The following is a 15,206-nucleotide window of genomic DNA, read 5'->3' as shown; positions in this document are numbered from 1 at the left end:
TTCTATAGTGACAGCGCGATAAAGTGGGTGCCCATACATTCAGATTAGTTCCTCTACGGACTGATGGCGGTGCTGGGATGATTGCCTGGGATTAGAAACAGAGTATTGCGGGTACCAGCTGATTTTTTATTTTGTCCCAGAGTTCCACAAGAGGTTGCGCCAGGCACCATAATTACCATACTTCTAGAAGCAGTCGCCATCAAAAAGGACAAAGTGGTTCTTTCAGACACTGGTGAGGCAGGAGAGGAGTGGCGTACAGTTCTGTGCATCGATCCGACTCTATCTCTAATCTAAGGGGGGGTGTCTGATGAACACTTGTTTGAGGACGCAGAAAACACAGGAAAGATGGTTTTTGAGATTGGTGTACCTTGCCAGATAATGAGAGAGCATAGGGAGATACCTCAGACTATGGGCCTCATTACGGGTCTGGCGGTAACCCTGCCGGTGATATCGACGGGTTGTCGCCAGACCCGTAATGAATTACTGGCGCCTGACTTCCTGGTAACACCAGGGTATTAAACCCCGGCGGCCGCGAAGTCAGGCGCCGGTAATTCTGTTAATCCCCATTCCCATGGAGTCCCATAGGACTCCATGGGAGTGGGGACCAAGGAAACACCGGCACCGTTAATAACGGTGCCGATGCTTCGTTGACGGCTTGCTTACCATGGCTGCTGTGTCCGGCATGGTCTGCCCTGTTGGGCGCAGCAGCTCCGGCAGGCAAACCCGTTGTGTGCTGGTCTGGAAAACGGTGCTGGTACCGGCACCCTTTTTTCTGGACCGGCACACATGTAATGTGGCCATACTTCTATTGTCACAACTACATCGCCATACTGGAAGGAAGATTTGGAGAAGGTGCATAGTCACTTGTGGATTAGTAATCCTCATGACGTGGGGTTGCTGAAAAGCATAGGAGCAGTACAGATAAAGTTGAAACCTTGTGCGATATTGCCATGTGTACCATGTCTAGGGAGACAGATGAGGGGATATATGAGACCATTGTGGCGTTGTGGAAGCAAGGTATAATCCAGCATTCCCTTGTCCCCCCAACATGGCTATCTATCCTGTGAAGAAGGTGAAAGGGTGCAATTGGAGTATGGTGCAGGATTTGCACCCTTTGAATAATTTCGTTGAGGATGAGTTCCTTGCTCTTCCGAATACTGCTACCATTCTCTGTAACATCCCTAATGGTTCTATCAACTTTATTATAAGTGATCTGAAGAATGCATTTTTCTCTGTTCCCTTGCACCCCGATTCTCAGTACCTTACTGCATTTATGTATCGTGGCCAAAGATTTCAGCACACAAGATTACCACAGGGTTATCGTGAATCCCAGAGTATTTTAAATCGGGTGGTTCAGATGGATTTGAGGAATTTGCATGTGCCTAGTACAGTGATTCAGTATGCTAGTGTCTTGGTCCAAAATTTCTCATCTTCTGTCGGAGCTAATGAACCCCACAGTCCCCCACAGTCCCACTCTGACCGCTCTGCACCCACAGACTATATTTGCTGTGCGTTACAGGTCAGTCTGAAGGGAAAGGCTAAGTGGAGAAAATAACACGCAACACATGAGCTTGCTTCTTCATCTTAGCACCCTGCATGGGAATTAAATTAGTGTTAACACAAAACATTTCACACTGTCACTTTCTCATCAGAAATCCCTTGCTTTTTCTAGCCTTTACCTGTGGTTCCTCTGTTTCCTGCTTAGAGGAATAAGCACGTCTGCATACTTGCTGAGGAGCCTGAAAGCTGAATTTTCAGTACAAATTATCACTTGAGCCGAGTACACCTTAGATTTTGACTAATACTTGCCATCTCTTGACTTTGTCAGATGCTTGCTGCAGATCATATCTGCAGTCCATCTAGTATTGTATGTTCAACAACCTTTGACATAAATGTCTGCTCATTATATGTGTCTATATTTTCAAAATTGCTTACAATTTGTCCAACTAGGAAACAACCCTTTCAAATATCGGTAGTTTGTGAAAGAAATAGTACAAATTGCTTCTCAAAACTAAACTCCTATTGGTGCGCACCACTAAACTACAAATCCCAGCTTCAGGCAAACAAAATGGCAGCCGGGACTCTCTGAACCTGTACAACCCACTTCAGTGTTGTTGGTAACTGTTTGTTGTCGATTTCGTTACATCTCACCCTTTTTGGAGGGCTCTGAGTAAGTTATTTAACTCAAGTAGTTCAAACACACTTGCAGCACTCTAGCAGAGGTGAAGTTAGCAAGTCTCTGAACATTCTGTTGCTTACATGCTGCGTGGAGAAGCCACAAGTGTACTAGAGTGCCTCACAAGTTCCTTTCATTATGCTGCGCAGGGAGTCCACGGTTATTATCAGTTTGTATTTCACTATTCTCACGTAATGCCTCCTTCCGTTAGCTGGCCTCAATGTGACTTCAAAGAGAATTTCAGATTTTCTACGCCAAAGGACATGCAGCACAGAGAGCGAATTGCGGCATCACTGGCGTTCAGCTGATCTGCCTGTGACTCCCATTACCTTTGTTTCTCGCATATGGCGCCACATAAATAATGAAAACTCCTCAGTAATTCTCTTCAGAAATGCTGTGACTTTAACACGACACAGGAAAGAAAAGCGCCGCTATTCTGCTGTTTTACTGTACACCAAGCACAACACTGCTCAACGAGTTCATTTATAATGAATAAGTCATGTTTTAGCAGAACTGTTTCCTTCTTCAATTATATCTCAGGTTTTTTCTCTACCTAAAGCTTGCTTTAACTACTACAGTACTTTATATTGAGTTCAAGAAACTTAAAGCTATACTCCCCAATACGCTGCGCTCCCACCAGTGTACTCCTGCAGGATTTTCTTTCTTCAGCACATCCTCTTGTTCTTCAAAAACTTGAAAGGCAGTTGGGAAACAGTCAGAACTTCCAATCTGCCCTCAACATTCCAAATTAGCTCACCATCTTGGCTTAGGTTAGAGCCCAATCCTCCATTTTGAGCACAGAAATCTGCAGATCTCTGAGGAATACTGTTACGGAAAACAGAAAACATTGTATTATTTACCAAACATCCTGCTACGGTCTGCTAACTCCCATGCCTGAGTAACCTTGTACCTAATCGTGCCCTTGACCTCATCCCCAGCTTTCCCATGTCACTGACAGCTAGTCTGTAGCACAACTAGCCTTGCTTGCCAAGGGATGGGCCCTGCAACAGTCACACCGGGACTTTCTCATGACGGCAAGTGCCGGTTACTTCTGCAGCTGGAGGCAGTGGTGATATTGGATGCTACCCGTCCCCATGAGGAGTGCCAAATAGTGAGCCTGCGGCCGTGCTGTGCCTCCTGGCAGCAGAGCGCTGCATCAATCCAGGCACGATCAACAAGGTATTATTGTTTTTGGGTATTTTACTTACAGACCTTCCGGTGTGGGGGTCTGTCTTTTTCCTATTGCCTCCAGCAGCACTCTGCTTGCGCCATTCAAAGCTCAATGCTTCTTTTGGTTTGAGTGGTCCACTGCACGGCACACACAAAGGGGGAAACTTCATTTTTATTTCTCTTTGTATTCACACCGGCATGGGAAGGGGGCAACATAGCCTTCAGTGAGGCCAGCTCCCAATGTGATTTTGCTGCTAACATGGCAATGCCCAGTTTGATGCAATGGCGCTGTGGTTGCTCACAGTCTTAAGTTGCTGTAATAAAGCACTGCCAGGTGGTATGTCATTGAAATAGTGGATGTTCCTTGTGTACTGTCGTTGCAGTTGCAGATTTGACTCACTCTTTCCTGATAATGCTTTCTCCCAATTCCCCTACAGGCCAACCCATCTCAAATAGTACTTACAATAGAATGCCCATATTTGAATTCCTGGGACTTGGCTCTGTAGTACTTTTTTGTCACTATGACCTTGATCTCTTTGCCCACAGTAAACGATTGCCTTTTGTTACATCACGTCTGGCTCTTTTCCATCTAGGTACTCGAGACCGGAGCGGCCGTGCCATTGTGCTCATCAGTACCCGAAACACAATTTGGCTGAATCCACACTGCAATACCACAGAGCTGTTCCGTCTCTTCCTTTACTTCCACAGTTTGCCCAGGTAAGTGCCGCTTTTACACAGCACACAGCTTGCACATTAGTTCTGCTGGATACAATGAGTGATAATCCCTCTGAGTTGCTTCTCCTCTAGTCACAGAAAAGCATGTGATTCTCCACGTCATTGTTGTGTGGCTCCTTCTGCCTGTTTTTAAGCTGTTTCATACAATCTGTTTCTTCCTCTGCCTTAAAGCCTTCTTAGTTTGTGTGGTTTCTGTATGACTCTAGAAATGTTCTTCCTTCCAAGAGAGTAGGTTAAAATATAATGTTAAAAGGAGAAGGACACAGCCAGAATGGTTTTAACCGGGTTTGGGTGAGGATAGGAGCTAAGACGTCTGCCTAAAAGAGACTTAAATGGTTGGAATCAATATGGGATTCAGAGTGGCACCATCATTCTATCTTTTAGAACATTCCAGGAAAAAGGGCAAGACTGTTTCCTTAGCGGTGGTTCTGATACATCACAGTAAATTGCTATTGTGCTCTCTGTCAATGTACTTGTATCCTGTATAAAAGAGCCGATAATACCCCATTCGAAGTTGAGCAGGCCTTTTGAGTGGTGGCAGGGCTCCTGTGTGATTGGAATATGCCGTTCATCTCTGATGGGCTAGTACTACATGAAACTACAGCAATGCTTCTGAGCAGTGCTTTGTCTGCTCAAGTAAATGTAAAGCTGCACTCTTGAGAAGTACCAGTAAGTTCTAACTCAACATCAACAACCTTTGAGAGGAGCAAGCACATAATTATTACTATTATTAGAAAAACGGAGACAATATCCCATGTTGGAAGCTGGGTGATGGGATTAGGTTGTCTATGTCCGAGGTCTGGGTGTCAAGTTGGTTGTAACTGTTGTGAGGGTGCAGTAGTAAGGCTCAGACACAATGCTGACATGTTTTTGGGCAGAAACATTTATTATTCAAGAATGGGTTGGGAAAATGTCTCTCCCTAAAACTAGGAGCGGTTGCTCTGCCTCAACGAAAAGTAAGGAAATGATCAGAATGTCCAAAACTATAAAGTCTTTCACTGTCGTGTGTCAAAATGCCTGCCTCTGTCCCTGACACTAATAACTTAAACCAATGGTTCAATGATGATCTCTTCCCAAAGTAAAGACGACTTTGGCTTTCCAACCAACACAAAAGTTCAGAGTCTGTTGGGTAATCAAAACTGGTGAAAATAAATAAATGTTCACAAATGTAGGACTCCAAGGCTAGGGTCATAATCCTTTCCCCTAGATTTCTTTTTGTTCCTCTTTCTCTCAGGCCTGTATTTTCTTAAGAAAATATCAATGTGTAGATCACAGTCTACTGCTTAATTACAACAACTTGACACACTCCTTCCACCAAGCATAGGATTACTTTTCAATAATTATTCTTCGCTCATTTTGGGTACGGGTCCCAGACTTGGAGGACTCAGAACGGCTTGGTTCACTCTGCTGCCAAACCTATGTCCTCTCATGGCCTGTCCCTCTTTCGATATGAGTCCCTGACTCACAATATTCAGTACTGCTTAGTTTACTCTCCTGCCAGGGAATTGTCTTCTCATGGACTGTCTCTCTTTGGGTGCGGGTCCCAGACTCGCAATATTTAGGACTGCTTGGTTTACTCTCCTGCCAGGGAATTGTCTTCTCATTGACTCTCTCTCTTTGGGTGCAGGTCCCAGACTCGCAATATTCTGAATGGCTTTGTTTTGGTTTCTCATATTGGTGCGGGCCACAAACTCACGTCTGTTTGCTTATTCCTTGCAATTACCAGCGTTTCATCCCCAGGATGGGCCTTCCTTTGAGTGTCTGCACCTCTGAAGCATAATTGTGTACTGAGAGTGGCTGGGGCTGATTTGTGTTCTGGGGTGAGACAAAGCCTATAGCTGGCTTTTTAGACATTTTGAATCTTAGATGTGTCTTTCTCCTCTTCCTGTGGCTGACCGTGCCGCTCTTGTGGTGATGGGGCTCTCGTTGTGTACTTCATGGATTGGAAAGATACTGAGTGAGCTTGCTATTCTCTCAGTTTCATTTTGCCTCCTGCATGAATAGGGAGTCTGATTCTTTGTTTAATCGACAATGGGCTTTGTTGCTGGGTAAACCACGTGTTGTTACACCTCTTGTTTTGGGTTCTCTGCATTCAGAGAGTTATAAACTCAAACCATGATATCTGTGGAACCCTGTGGTATGGCACGGCTTTGGAGAACACTCCCATTGATATAACTTTTATGTTGGCAACAGTAACAATGTCTGTATTACTTTCATTTACTAAGCGGAAAGTGTTTCCCTCTAAATCAAAATACTGTCTTTATGTTGTACCTTTTTGGTTTTTTGTTGGTATAAGATTGTGGCTCTAAGCTAGGGAGGGGCTTGCCTCCTTTATCAGACAGATACGTGCAAAGGTTGTGCTCCGGTCACCAATCCTAGCGATGGTCTCCCTTGGTGTGGTAATGTGATTGTACCCGTCCAAGTGTTGGACAGAGGTAAAGTGACCAGAGGATCCGCACATACCACCTCCGGCCCAACATCCACTAGCACAGAGTGGCACCCTGCCCTGTGAGCTAATATCCTACTGGTCCCCACACTTAGGCAGGGACCCCATCATAGAGCACATTAACATGACAGCTCCATTCTGAGAAGTGGTTGTACTATCCCTTAAATATATTACAGACCAGCTGACAAGTGTGAGCACTGTCCCATTAAATGTATTAGGGCTCATTATAAATAATTGACTAATTTGGCAGCTGAGACACGTTATGTTTATGCTTTAATGTAAGCAGGAAAACAGCAAAAGGCAGCGTAAAAGCGTGCTCGCATGTTGGAGAGGGTTTAATTGTAATTGTACATGCTCCTGAGCATGGCAGGGAGCGTGTACAATGGATTCCTATGGGGCCTGCCTGCTTTGTGCTGGCAGACCTCATAGGAGTCTCCAGCATCTGAGCTGGCATGAAAGTCCAAGTGGTGCAGATGATGGAGCATTTGTATGGCAGAGAGGAAGCGAGCGGCGGAAACGCAAGTTGCGTTCTGCCCCTCCTCTCTGCCTTAGAAATGCTTGAAAATGAGCTGTGGTGTGAAGGAAATGCGTAAAGGCTTTTACACCTTATATTTACGTTATGACTCAATTGAAAGTGAACTCCATAGTGTTCATAATGGTTCTTGTACTATCCTACTTTAGGTTACTAGTGCAGTTAGTCCCACTTGTCTTGGCGGCCAGGAGGCTGAGCAGAACAGTCCCTGCCATAATTAATCAATTTGAGAAAATGTGAGTTGGGCATACCTACAGGATAGCAGGCTTCAGTCCTATGCACCTACGGCCTAATCCTCTGCTGCTCACGGTAAGAAGTTCCGTACTCAACGTGTTGTTAATGTATACTTTTTTCTCAAAGATATTGAGTCCTTGGCCCCTACCGTTGATAGCCTGGTTCCAAGCTTGGTCTGGGACCCCAAGTAGGCCATTTATGAGTTTAAGACATGACCTGTGTGCCAATTTCACTTGTCTGAAGCTGACTGTAACGCTCACCTGACTCCCACGGAGGCGCTGGCCTGGTTTGCGCTGCTGTGACCTCTTCTAAGGTTATGTGCAGGGTTCGGAAGACGGACTGGACCAGGCCCCCAATTCTGGCTTGTCTGGCTCACAGAAGTATCCTTCTTAGGGTCTGGAAGGACGAACTCTCCATCCTGCTTCTGATGCAGGGGCGCGTTGGTATCCAGTTACTTCACTGGATTTTCGGATTGGTGAGAACCAAACTTGCTTGGCTTCCAGGTAAGTTTTTTGATAAGAGGTTCCCCTTGTGTCCATGCATTAATGTACTAATGCTAGTCTCTTTTTCCCCATAGGGGCCGGGGTACGGAATGCCGGGGAACAGGCACCGACCTGAGATGAGAGGTGAAATCCTTGTAGAAATCAGGTAAGTCTTTAATGAGCGTTTTTTGGTAATGTCTTTTCAATCGCTCATTAACGCTGATGTCTCTTTTTCCCCTTAGGGGCCGGGGTCCGGAAATGCCAGGATGCGGCGCGGACCCGAAAATGAGAGGGAATGAATCAACAGGTAAGTCTTAACATGGAGATTTAGCTTTCCGTATTCCCTTCTCTCTCTCACCTTTTGTTCTGGTCTTTTTCTCCCTAGGCGCTGGGGCGTGACTGCGAATCCAGATGATCGCTGCTGAACATGGAGGCGCCCTGTAAAAGTGAGTGGAATGCGGCGCTGCAGCGATCGACGCAATGAGCTTTTAAATAAGTCTTCCTTTTCAGGATTGTCGGCGAGATGTCTCCGGGATGCGGTTTTAGCAGGTAAGGACTTTTCCTTCTTCTGTTCTCGTCTTCACTTCCTTTGCAGCTGACCCAGGATGCTGGCAGGCGTGGCAGAAGTCAGGATGCAGGAGCAGACACAGTGAGCTGCTAGATGCAGAACAACGCGAAAGCACGTGTGGCTGTTCGGGTGGGGTTTAAATAACCTTGGAAGAAGTTCCAGGTATGTATCCTTCCTCCAATCAGGTATGTATCCTTCCCCGACTACGCCCGGATGGTAAATTAGTCCCACAGGTAAAGTAGCTCCTTTCAGGCCTCAAGGAGGCCGGGATCCTGCAGCATGGTCTGCATCAGGTAAGTGCACCCAAGCACTCCCATAATGAGCCTGGCGCCTATGACGCCAGGACTGATGTCTTTTATGAGTCTGGCGCCATAGGCGCCAGGACACTGTCCAAAGGGCCCCTATATGGGGTTGCTGGGTCCTTCCTTGGGGACTGGATGTCCGCTTTCGGGGACGCAGGGGTTGAACCGGCTCCCCGGGAGCGGGCATCATGACAGCACTTCCCCCCCCAAGGCCCCTCCCAAGGTTGTTCCCTCCGGGGGTTTTGGTTTGTCTGGGAAGAGTCGGTGGAATTTCCTGACTAATCGAGGTGCATGCACATGGTCGCTGGGTTCCCACAACCTCTCCTGCGGTCCGTACCCCTTCCAATCAATTAGGTAGAACAGTTTTGACCTAAACATTTTTGAGTCTAAAATGTTCTTCACTTCGAATTCGGGCTCCCCATCTATTAGAATAGGTTCTGGAGGTTTCAGTAGTCAGGTTCCGGGTACCACTGGTTTCAGAAGTGACACATGAAAAACAGGGTGAATTCGCATACTAGCTGGTAAATCAAGTTTAACAGCCACTGGGTTAATTATTGCCGTAATAGAATAAGGTCCCAGATATTTTGGGTTAAATGTTTGAGGCCCTTTGAGTGGTAAATGTCTGGTAGCTAACCACACTTGATCCCCAATCTGATACGGAGGTGCTTCACTCCGATGTAGATCAGCATTCTCCTTGTATTTTCTCTTGGCTTGTTGTAAATGCGTAGTTGCCTCTTTAAAGGCTTGGGTAATTGTAGAATGCAGATGTTCTACTGCAGGAATTCCGAGGTTCTGAGGTGAGTCAAGGTTTGAGGTTGGAGGGTGATGCCCAAACAAAGTATAAAAAGGAATGTGGCCAGTTCCAGAGTGTACCGAATTATTATATGCGTATTCGTCTATCCAAAGAATGTCTTTCCAGTTGCTTTCAGATTGCTGTAACATACACCATAAGTACTGCTCAAGGGTCTGATTTGTCCTCTCGGTCTGACCATCGGTCTGAAGATGGTGACTGGTCGATAATCTTACGTCGATCTGCGCCAATTGACAACATTTGCGCCAGAAGTGGGAAATGAATTGGCTTCCCGGTCAGAGATTAGTATAGATGGGAATCCATGTAGCCGAACAATATTTTCGAGGAATTCTTTGGCCAGGACAGAAGCTGAAGATAAACCTTTCAAAGGAATAAAGTGGGCCATTTTGGAAAACAAATCCACAATTACCAGAATAGTATTGTACCCCGAACAAGGAGGCAGGTCCGTAATAAAATCCATTGATAGGGTGTGCCAGGGTGCTGGCGGTATGTCTAGAGGTTGAAGGAGACCGGCTGGTCTTTTCTTTTGACTTTTATTTTGGGCGCAAACACCACAGGACATCACAAAAGATTTAACATCTTTTCGCCAAGAGGGCCACCAAAATTGTCGTTTCACCTTTTCCTCTGTCTTGGCAATACCGGGGTGTCCCTCTATCAATGTATCATGATAACCGGAAATAACTAGTTTGTGTAATTCCTTATGTGGCAGGAATAAGCGTCCTTGGAAATAAGGTAAACCATTATCTATGTTAAAGTCTGATCCCTTTTGTATCCAATCTTGTAAGGTTGTAGGGTCCAGGAGTTGTTTCACTCTGGCTTGAATGTCTTCAAGCGTCTGTAACGAAGTCATGCCTAGAATCCTCTGTTCGGGAATTATTGGTACTGGTTCTGAGTTTGTATCAGATTCTCCCATTCCAATTCGGGATAAGGCGTCTGCTTTGCCATTCTTGCAGCCAGGTCGATAGGTAATCACGAAATCAAATTCAGCAAAAAACAAAGCCCATCGGAGCTGCCGTGATGACTGAGCCTTGGCGGTTTTCAAATACTGTAAATTCCGGTGATCAGTGATCACTGTGATGGTATGTCGAGCGCCAAGCAGATAATGCCGCCAGGCTTTAAAAGCGGACTTAATGGCTAACAGTTCTTTGTCCGTGATTGCATAATTAACCTCGGGCGCCGAAAATTTTCTGGACCAAAATGCTACGGGATGCAGTTGGTTGGTTTCGGGATCTCTTTGGGACAGGACAGCTCTCATGGCTAGGCTGGATGCGTCATTCTCGACGACATAAGGGAGATCTGGATGCGGGTGTTTCAATATAGGTGCAGAGGTAAACTTAGCTTTTAAATCCTGAAAGGCCTGCTCGGCTTCTTCAGACCATTCAAAACGTTTATTTTTCCTCAAGAGTGCAGTAATGGGTTGTACCACGCGTGAAAATTCCGGGATAAACCTGCGATAGAAATTGGCAAAGCCGAGCATGGTTTGAACCCCTTTTACAGAGCTAGGTGATGGCCATTTGAGGATGGCATCCACTTTTCTTGAGTCCATTCGGACTCCTTTGGGTGTCAGGATGAAACCTAGAAACTCGACTTCTGTGGTATGGAAAACACATTTCTCCAACTTAGCAAATAGTTTGTGTTGGCGCAGTTTTTCAAGTACTGCCCTGGCGTGTTTTCTGTGATCAGATTCCGAAGAGGAGTACACCAGAATGTCATCGATATATAGGACAACACAAACATCGATGAGTTCCCGAAGGACATCATTCATGAAGTATTGGAAGGCAGCCGGCGCGTTACACAATCCGAAAGGCATCACCTGGTACTCGAATAATCCATATTTAGTACGGAAGGCAGTTTTCCATTTGTCGCCTTCTTTAACTCGTACCAGATGATAAGCCCCCCGGAGATCTAACTTGGTGTATATGCAAGCGTCCTTCACCTGGTCAAGGAGTTCAGGGATCAGAGGCAGAGGATAACGGTTTTTAACCGTTATCTGGTTCAATGCGCGGTAATCGATACAAGTTCTAAGGTCGCCTTCTTTTTTGGGCACGAAGAACAAAGCCGAGGATGCCGGGGACTTTGACGGGCGAATAAAACCATTAGCTAGGTATTGATCCAAATATTGTCTCAAATGCAGATTCTCAGGTTCGGTAAGGGCATAAATCCTGCTACAAGGGTGTTGTGCACCGGGCACCAGATCGATTTGGCAATTGTACGATCTGTGAGGAGGTAACGTGTTGGCCTGTTCCTTTTGGAAGACGTCCTGAAAGTCTTGGTATTCCGGAGGTAGTTGCATGGAGGCAGAGGTTACAGATGATAGATTAATCTTCAGGTTTTCTGGGTAGCAGGTCTGTGTTCAATCCGGGAAAGTTATTCTCTTAGCTCGCCAATCAATTCGAGGATTATGTGTCTCTAACCAAGGGATTCCAAGAATAACCTGAAACTGTGGAGCCTTGATTACATCAAACACAACACCCTCCCGATGGCCGTCGGGACCAATAAGAGTCACCTCAGTAGTGGAATGTGTTACCGGTCCAGAGACAATTTCAGTTCCATCGACTGTGTTGATGACATCTTTGCTGGTTTTATGACGGAGAGGGAGGTTAATCCTAGAGACCAATTCACGATCCACATAGTTTCCAATAGCCCCACTATCGATGTATGCCTTTATTGCATGCAACTGCTTAGGCTGTTCTGGATCTACGAGAACCATTGGCACAATGAAATGCGAGGTCTGAGAGTTAGTTTTCAAGCTCGGCAAGCGGACCCCTACGCTTGTCGGGCGGAGTCGTTTCCCGAAACAGAGTCTTCATGGTTTTTATCAGCGGCTCCTACCGCCTTTCGGGGCGGTTTTGCCAGGCAATCTCGTAGAAAGTGTCCAGAATTCCCACAATAAAGACATAATTTTAACTGCCGCCTCCTTTCACGTTTCTTTTGAGTTAAGGGTCCTTTAACCCCTCCAATTTGCATAGGCTCAGAGACATCAACTCCCTTGGGATTAGCATGGGTCTTGAACAACAGCCGGGTCTCAAACCTGGAGCGATCTGCTTTTCTGTTTTGAAGTCTGTGATCCAATTGGACCACTAAGTCTATATACTCTGTGCATTCTTGGGGTGGATTTACAACTTGGGCCAAGACATCTTTAAGTTCTCCACGTAGGCCTCGATAAAACAACGTGACTCTTTTATCCTCTGGCCTTCCCGTTTCCACAATTAGTCTATTAAAGGTTGCAATATAGGATAGGAGGTCCTGATTGCCCTGTCGCAGGGATAGTTCGTCATCCAGAGCCTGCCCCTGAGAGTGTCGAGCAAATAACCTTTCCATGCTTGCTTGAAACCTTTGAAAATCACAGAGAATCGGGTCATCTTGAGTAACCAGTGGAACTGACCAATCGGCAGCGCAGCCGCTGAGATATGACAATACAAAGGCTACCTTGGTCTGATCATTAGGGAAGGCCCCAGGTCTGCATAGGAAGTGCAAAGACACTGATTCATGAATACGGCGAATCGTTTGGGGTCCCCAGCAAAGCGTTCGGGTGGCGCCAGCGGCATGTTTCCAGGTAGATTAATCTGCACAGGGTTACTAGAAACCACAGGAGCGGGGTTCCCTCCGGAACCGGGTAGAGGAGTTTGCCCAGCTTGACCTTGCAAAAGCTGTCTGGCCAGGTCATCAGTTCTTTCCTTTGATATTATTAATTCCCTCCTGAGGGCATTAGTCTCTTGACGAGCGGCATGTACTTCGGCCCGTAATTCCCCCAGTAATTGGGCCAACTGATCAGTCTCAGAACTTTCCATAGCGCCTGGGTGGGAATTTGTAGGAAGGCTTTGCTTCTGTAACGCTCACCTGACTCCCACGGAGGCGCTGGCCTGGTTCGTGCTGCTGTGACCTCTTCTAAGGTGATGTGCAGGGTTCAGAAGACGGACTGGACCGGGCCCCCAAATCTGGCTTGTCTGGCTCGCAGAAGATCCTTCCTAGGGGCTGGAAGGACGAACTCTCCATCCTGCTTCTGATGCAGGGGCGCGTTGGTATCCAGTTACTTCACTGGATTTTCGGATTGGTGAGAACCAAACTTGCTTGGCTTCCAGGTAAGTTTTTTGATAAGAGGTTCCCCTTGTGTCCATGCATTAATGTACTAATGCTAGTGTCCAGGGTACGGAATGCCGGGGAACAGGCACCGACCCGAGATGAGAGGTGAAGTCCTTGTAGAAATCCGGTAAGTCTTTAATGAGCGTTTTTTGGTAATGTCTTTTCATTCGCTCATTAACGCTAATGTCTCTTTTTCCCCTAAGGGCCGGGGTCCGGAATTGCCAGGATGCGGCGCAGACCCGAAAATGAGAGGGAATGAATCAACAGGTAAGTCTTAACATGGAGATTTAGCTTTCCTTATTCCCTTCTCTCTCTCGCCTTTTGTTCTGGTCTTTTTCTCCCTAGGCGCTGGGGCGTGACTGCGAATCCGGATGATCGCTGCTGAACATGGAGGCGCCCTGTAAAGGTGAGTGGAATGTGGCGCTGCAGCGATCGACGCGATGAGCTTTTAAATAAGTCTTCCTTTTCAGGATTGTCGGCGAGATGTCTCCGGGATGCGGTTTTAGCAGGTAAGGACTTTTCCTTCTTCTGTTCTCTTCTTCTCTTCCTTTGCAGGTGATCCAGGATGCTGGCAGGCGTGGCAGAAGTCAGGATGCAGGAGCAGACACGGTGAGCATCCAGCTGCTAGATGCAGAACAACGTGAAGCAGGTGTGGCTGTTCGGGTGGGGTTTAAATAGCCTTGGAAGAAGTTCCAGGTATGTATACTTCCTCCAATCAGGTATGTATCCTTCCCCTGACCACACCTGGATGGTAAATTAGTCCCACAGGTAAAGTAGTTCCTTTCAGGCCTCAAGGAGGCCGGGATCCTGCAGCATGGTCTGCATCAGGTAAGTGCACCCAAGCACTCCCATAATGAGCCTGCCGCCTATGACGCCAGGACTGATGTCTTTTATGAGCCTGGCGCCATAGGCGCCCGGACACTGTCCAAAGGGCCCCTATATGGGGTTGCTGGGTCCTTCCTTGGGGACTGGATGTCCGCTTTCGGGGACGCAGGGCTTGAACCGGCTCCCCGGGAGCGGGCATCATGACACTGATCCACATTGGCTCTGTCTTTAGTGCCTATGGCCCGAGCACTCCTAACTTGTGTGTGCTTTCTCAAACAGTCTTTCCTTTCGGTCCATCAACAATGGGTTCCAGCAGTGGCTTTACATTTTCATATTTGCTACTCTGGAGAATCTCCAGGAACTGGTCATTCTGGAAGCAGAGGAGGCCAGTGAGTGTTAGTATTCCGTTATTTTGCACTGTGAGTAAGGATCTATAAAGTGTAATGACCACCGTGAAACAATTGTGCCACTAGACCCTGTGATGAATCCAATGTAGTCATCACTGATTTCCCAGTGGTGACCTCCTCCCGTGTGGTCAGGGGATGGCAGTCGCTACCTGATCGAGACCCTGGGGGCGGCTAAATGAGGGAGGATCATATGGGGGAGACGACCTCTGGGGAGATGTCATGGCTTCATCCGGTGAGTCATGATATCCCCCAAGTTTCCCTGAAGATAACCCTCCCATGTCTAATAGCCTCATGGCCTATTGTCATATGTATTCTCCTCCTCCCATGAAGAACAGGGAAAGCCTTTTCCCCAGAGCTGTGGGCCAGCCTTTCAACTTTGGTCTGCCTTGTGAAAATTACGAAACCACCTTCTCCATCATCCAGGACTGATTTGCC

The 15,206-nt window shown here is 46.8% G+C and overlaps 1 protein-coding gene across 3 annotated transcripts in view; it reads left to right on the top strand.

Annotated features, from left to right (window-relative positions):
* Positions 1-15,206, top strand: part of LOC138447912 (pleckstrin homology domain-containing family G member 4B-like) — a 1,180,303-nt gene that overhangs the window by 562,204 nt on the left and 602,893 nt on the right. For all 3 annotated transcript variants that reach the window (XM_069604450.1, XM_069604440.1, XM_069604433.1), the window contains exon 5: positions 3,940-4,063. In XM_069604450.1, coding sequence (XP_069460551.1) covers positions 3,940-4,063 — 124 coding nt within the window. The remainder of the gene's footprint in view (positions 1-3,939; positions 4,064-15,206) is intronic.

The sequence above is a fragment of the Ambystoma mexicanum genome, chromosome 1p, assembly GCF_040938575.1.
Source record: "Ambystoma mexicanum isolate Mex_15411 chromosome 1p, UKY_AmexF1_1, whole genome shotgun sequence".
In the NCBI taxonomy this organism is placed as follows: Eukaryota; Metazoa; Chordata; class Amphibia; order Caudata; family Ambystomatidae; genus Ambystoma; species Ambystoma mexicanum.
This window is presented reverse-complemented; position numbering and strand designations above follow the sequence as displayed.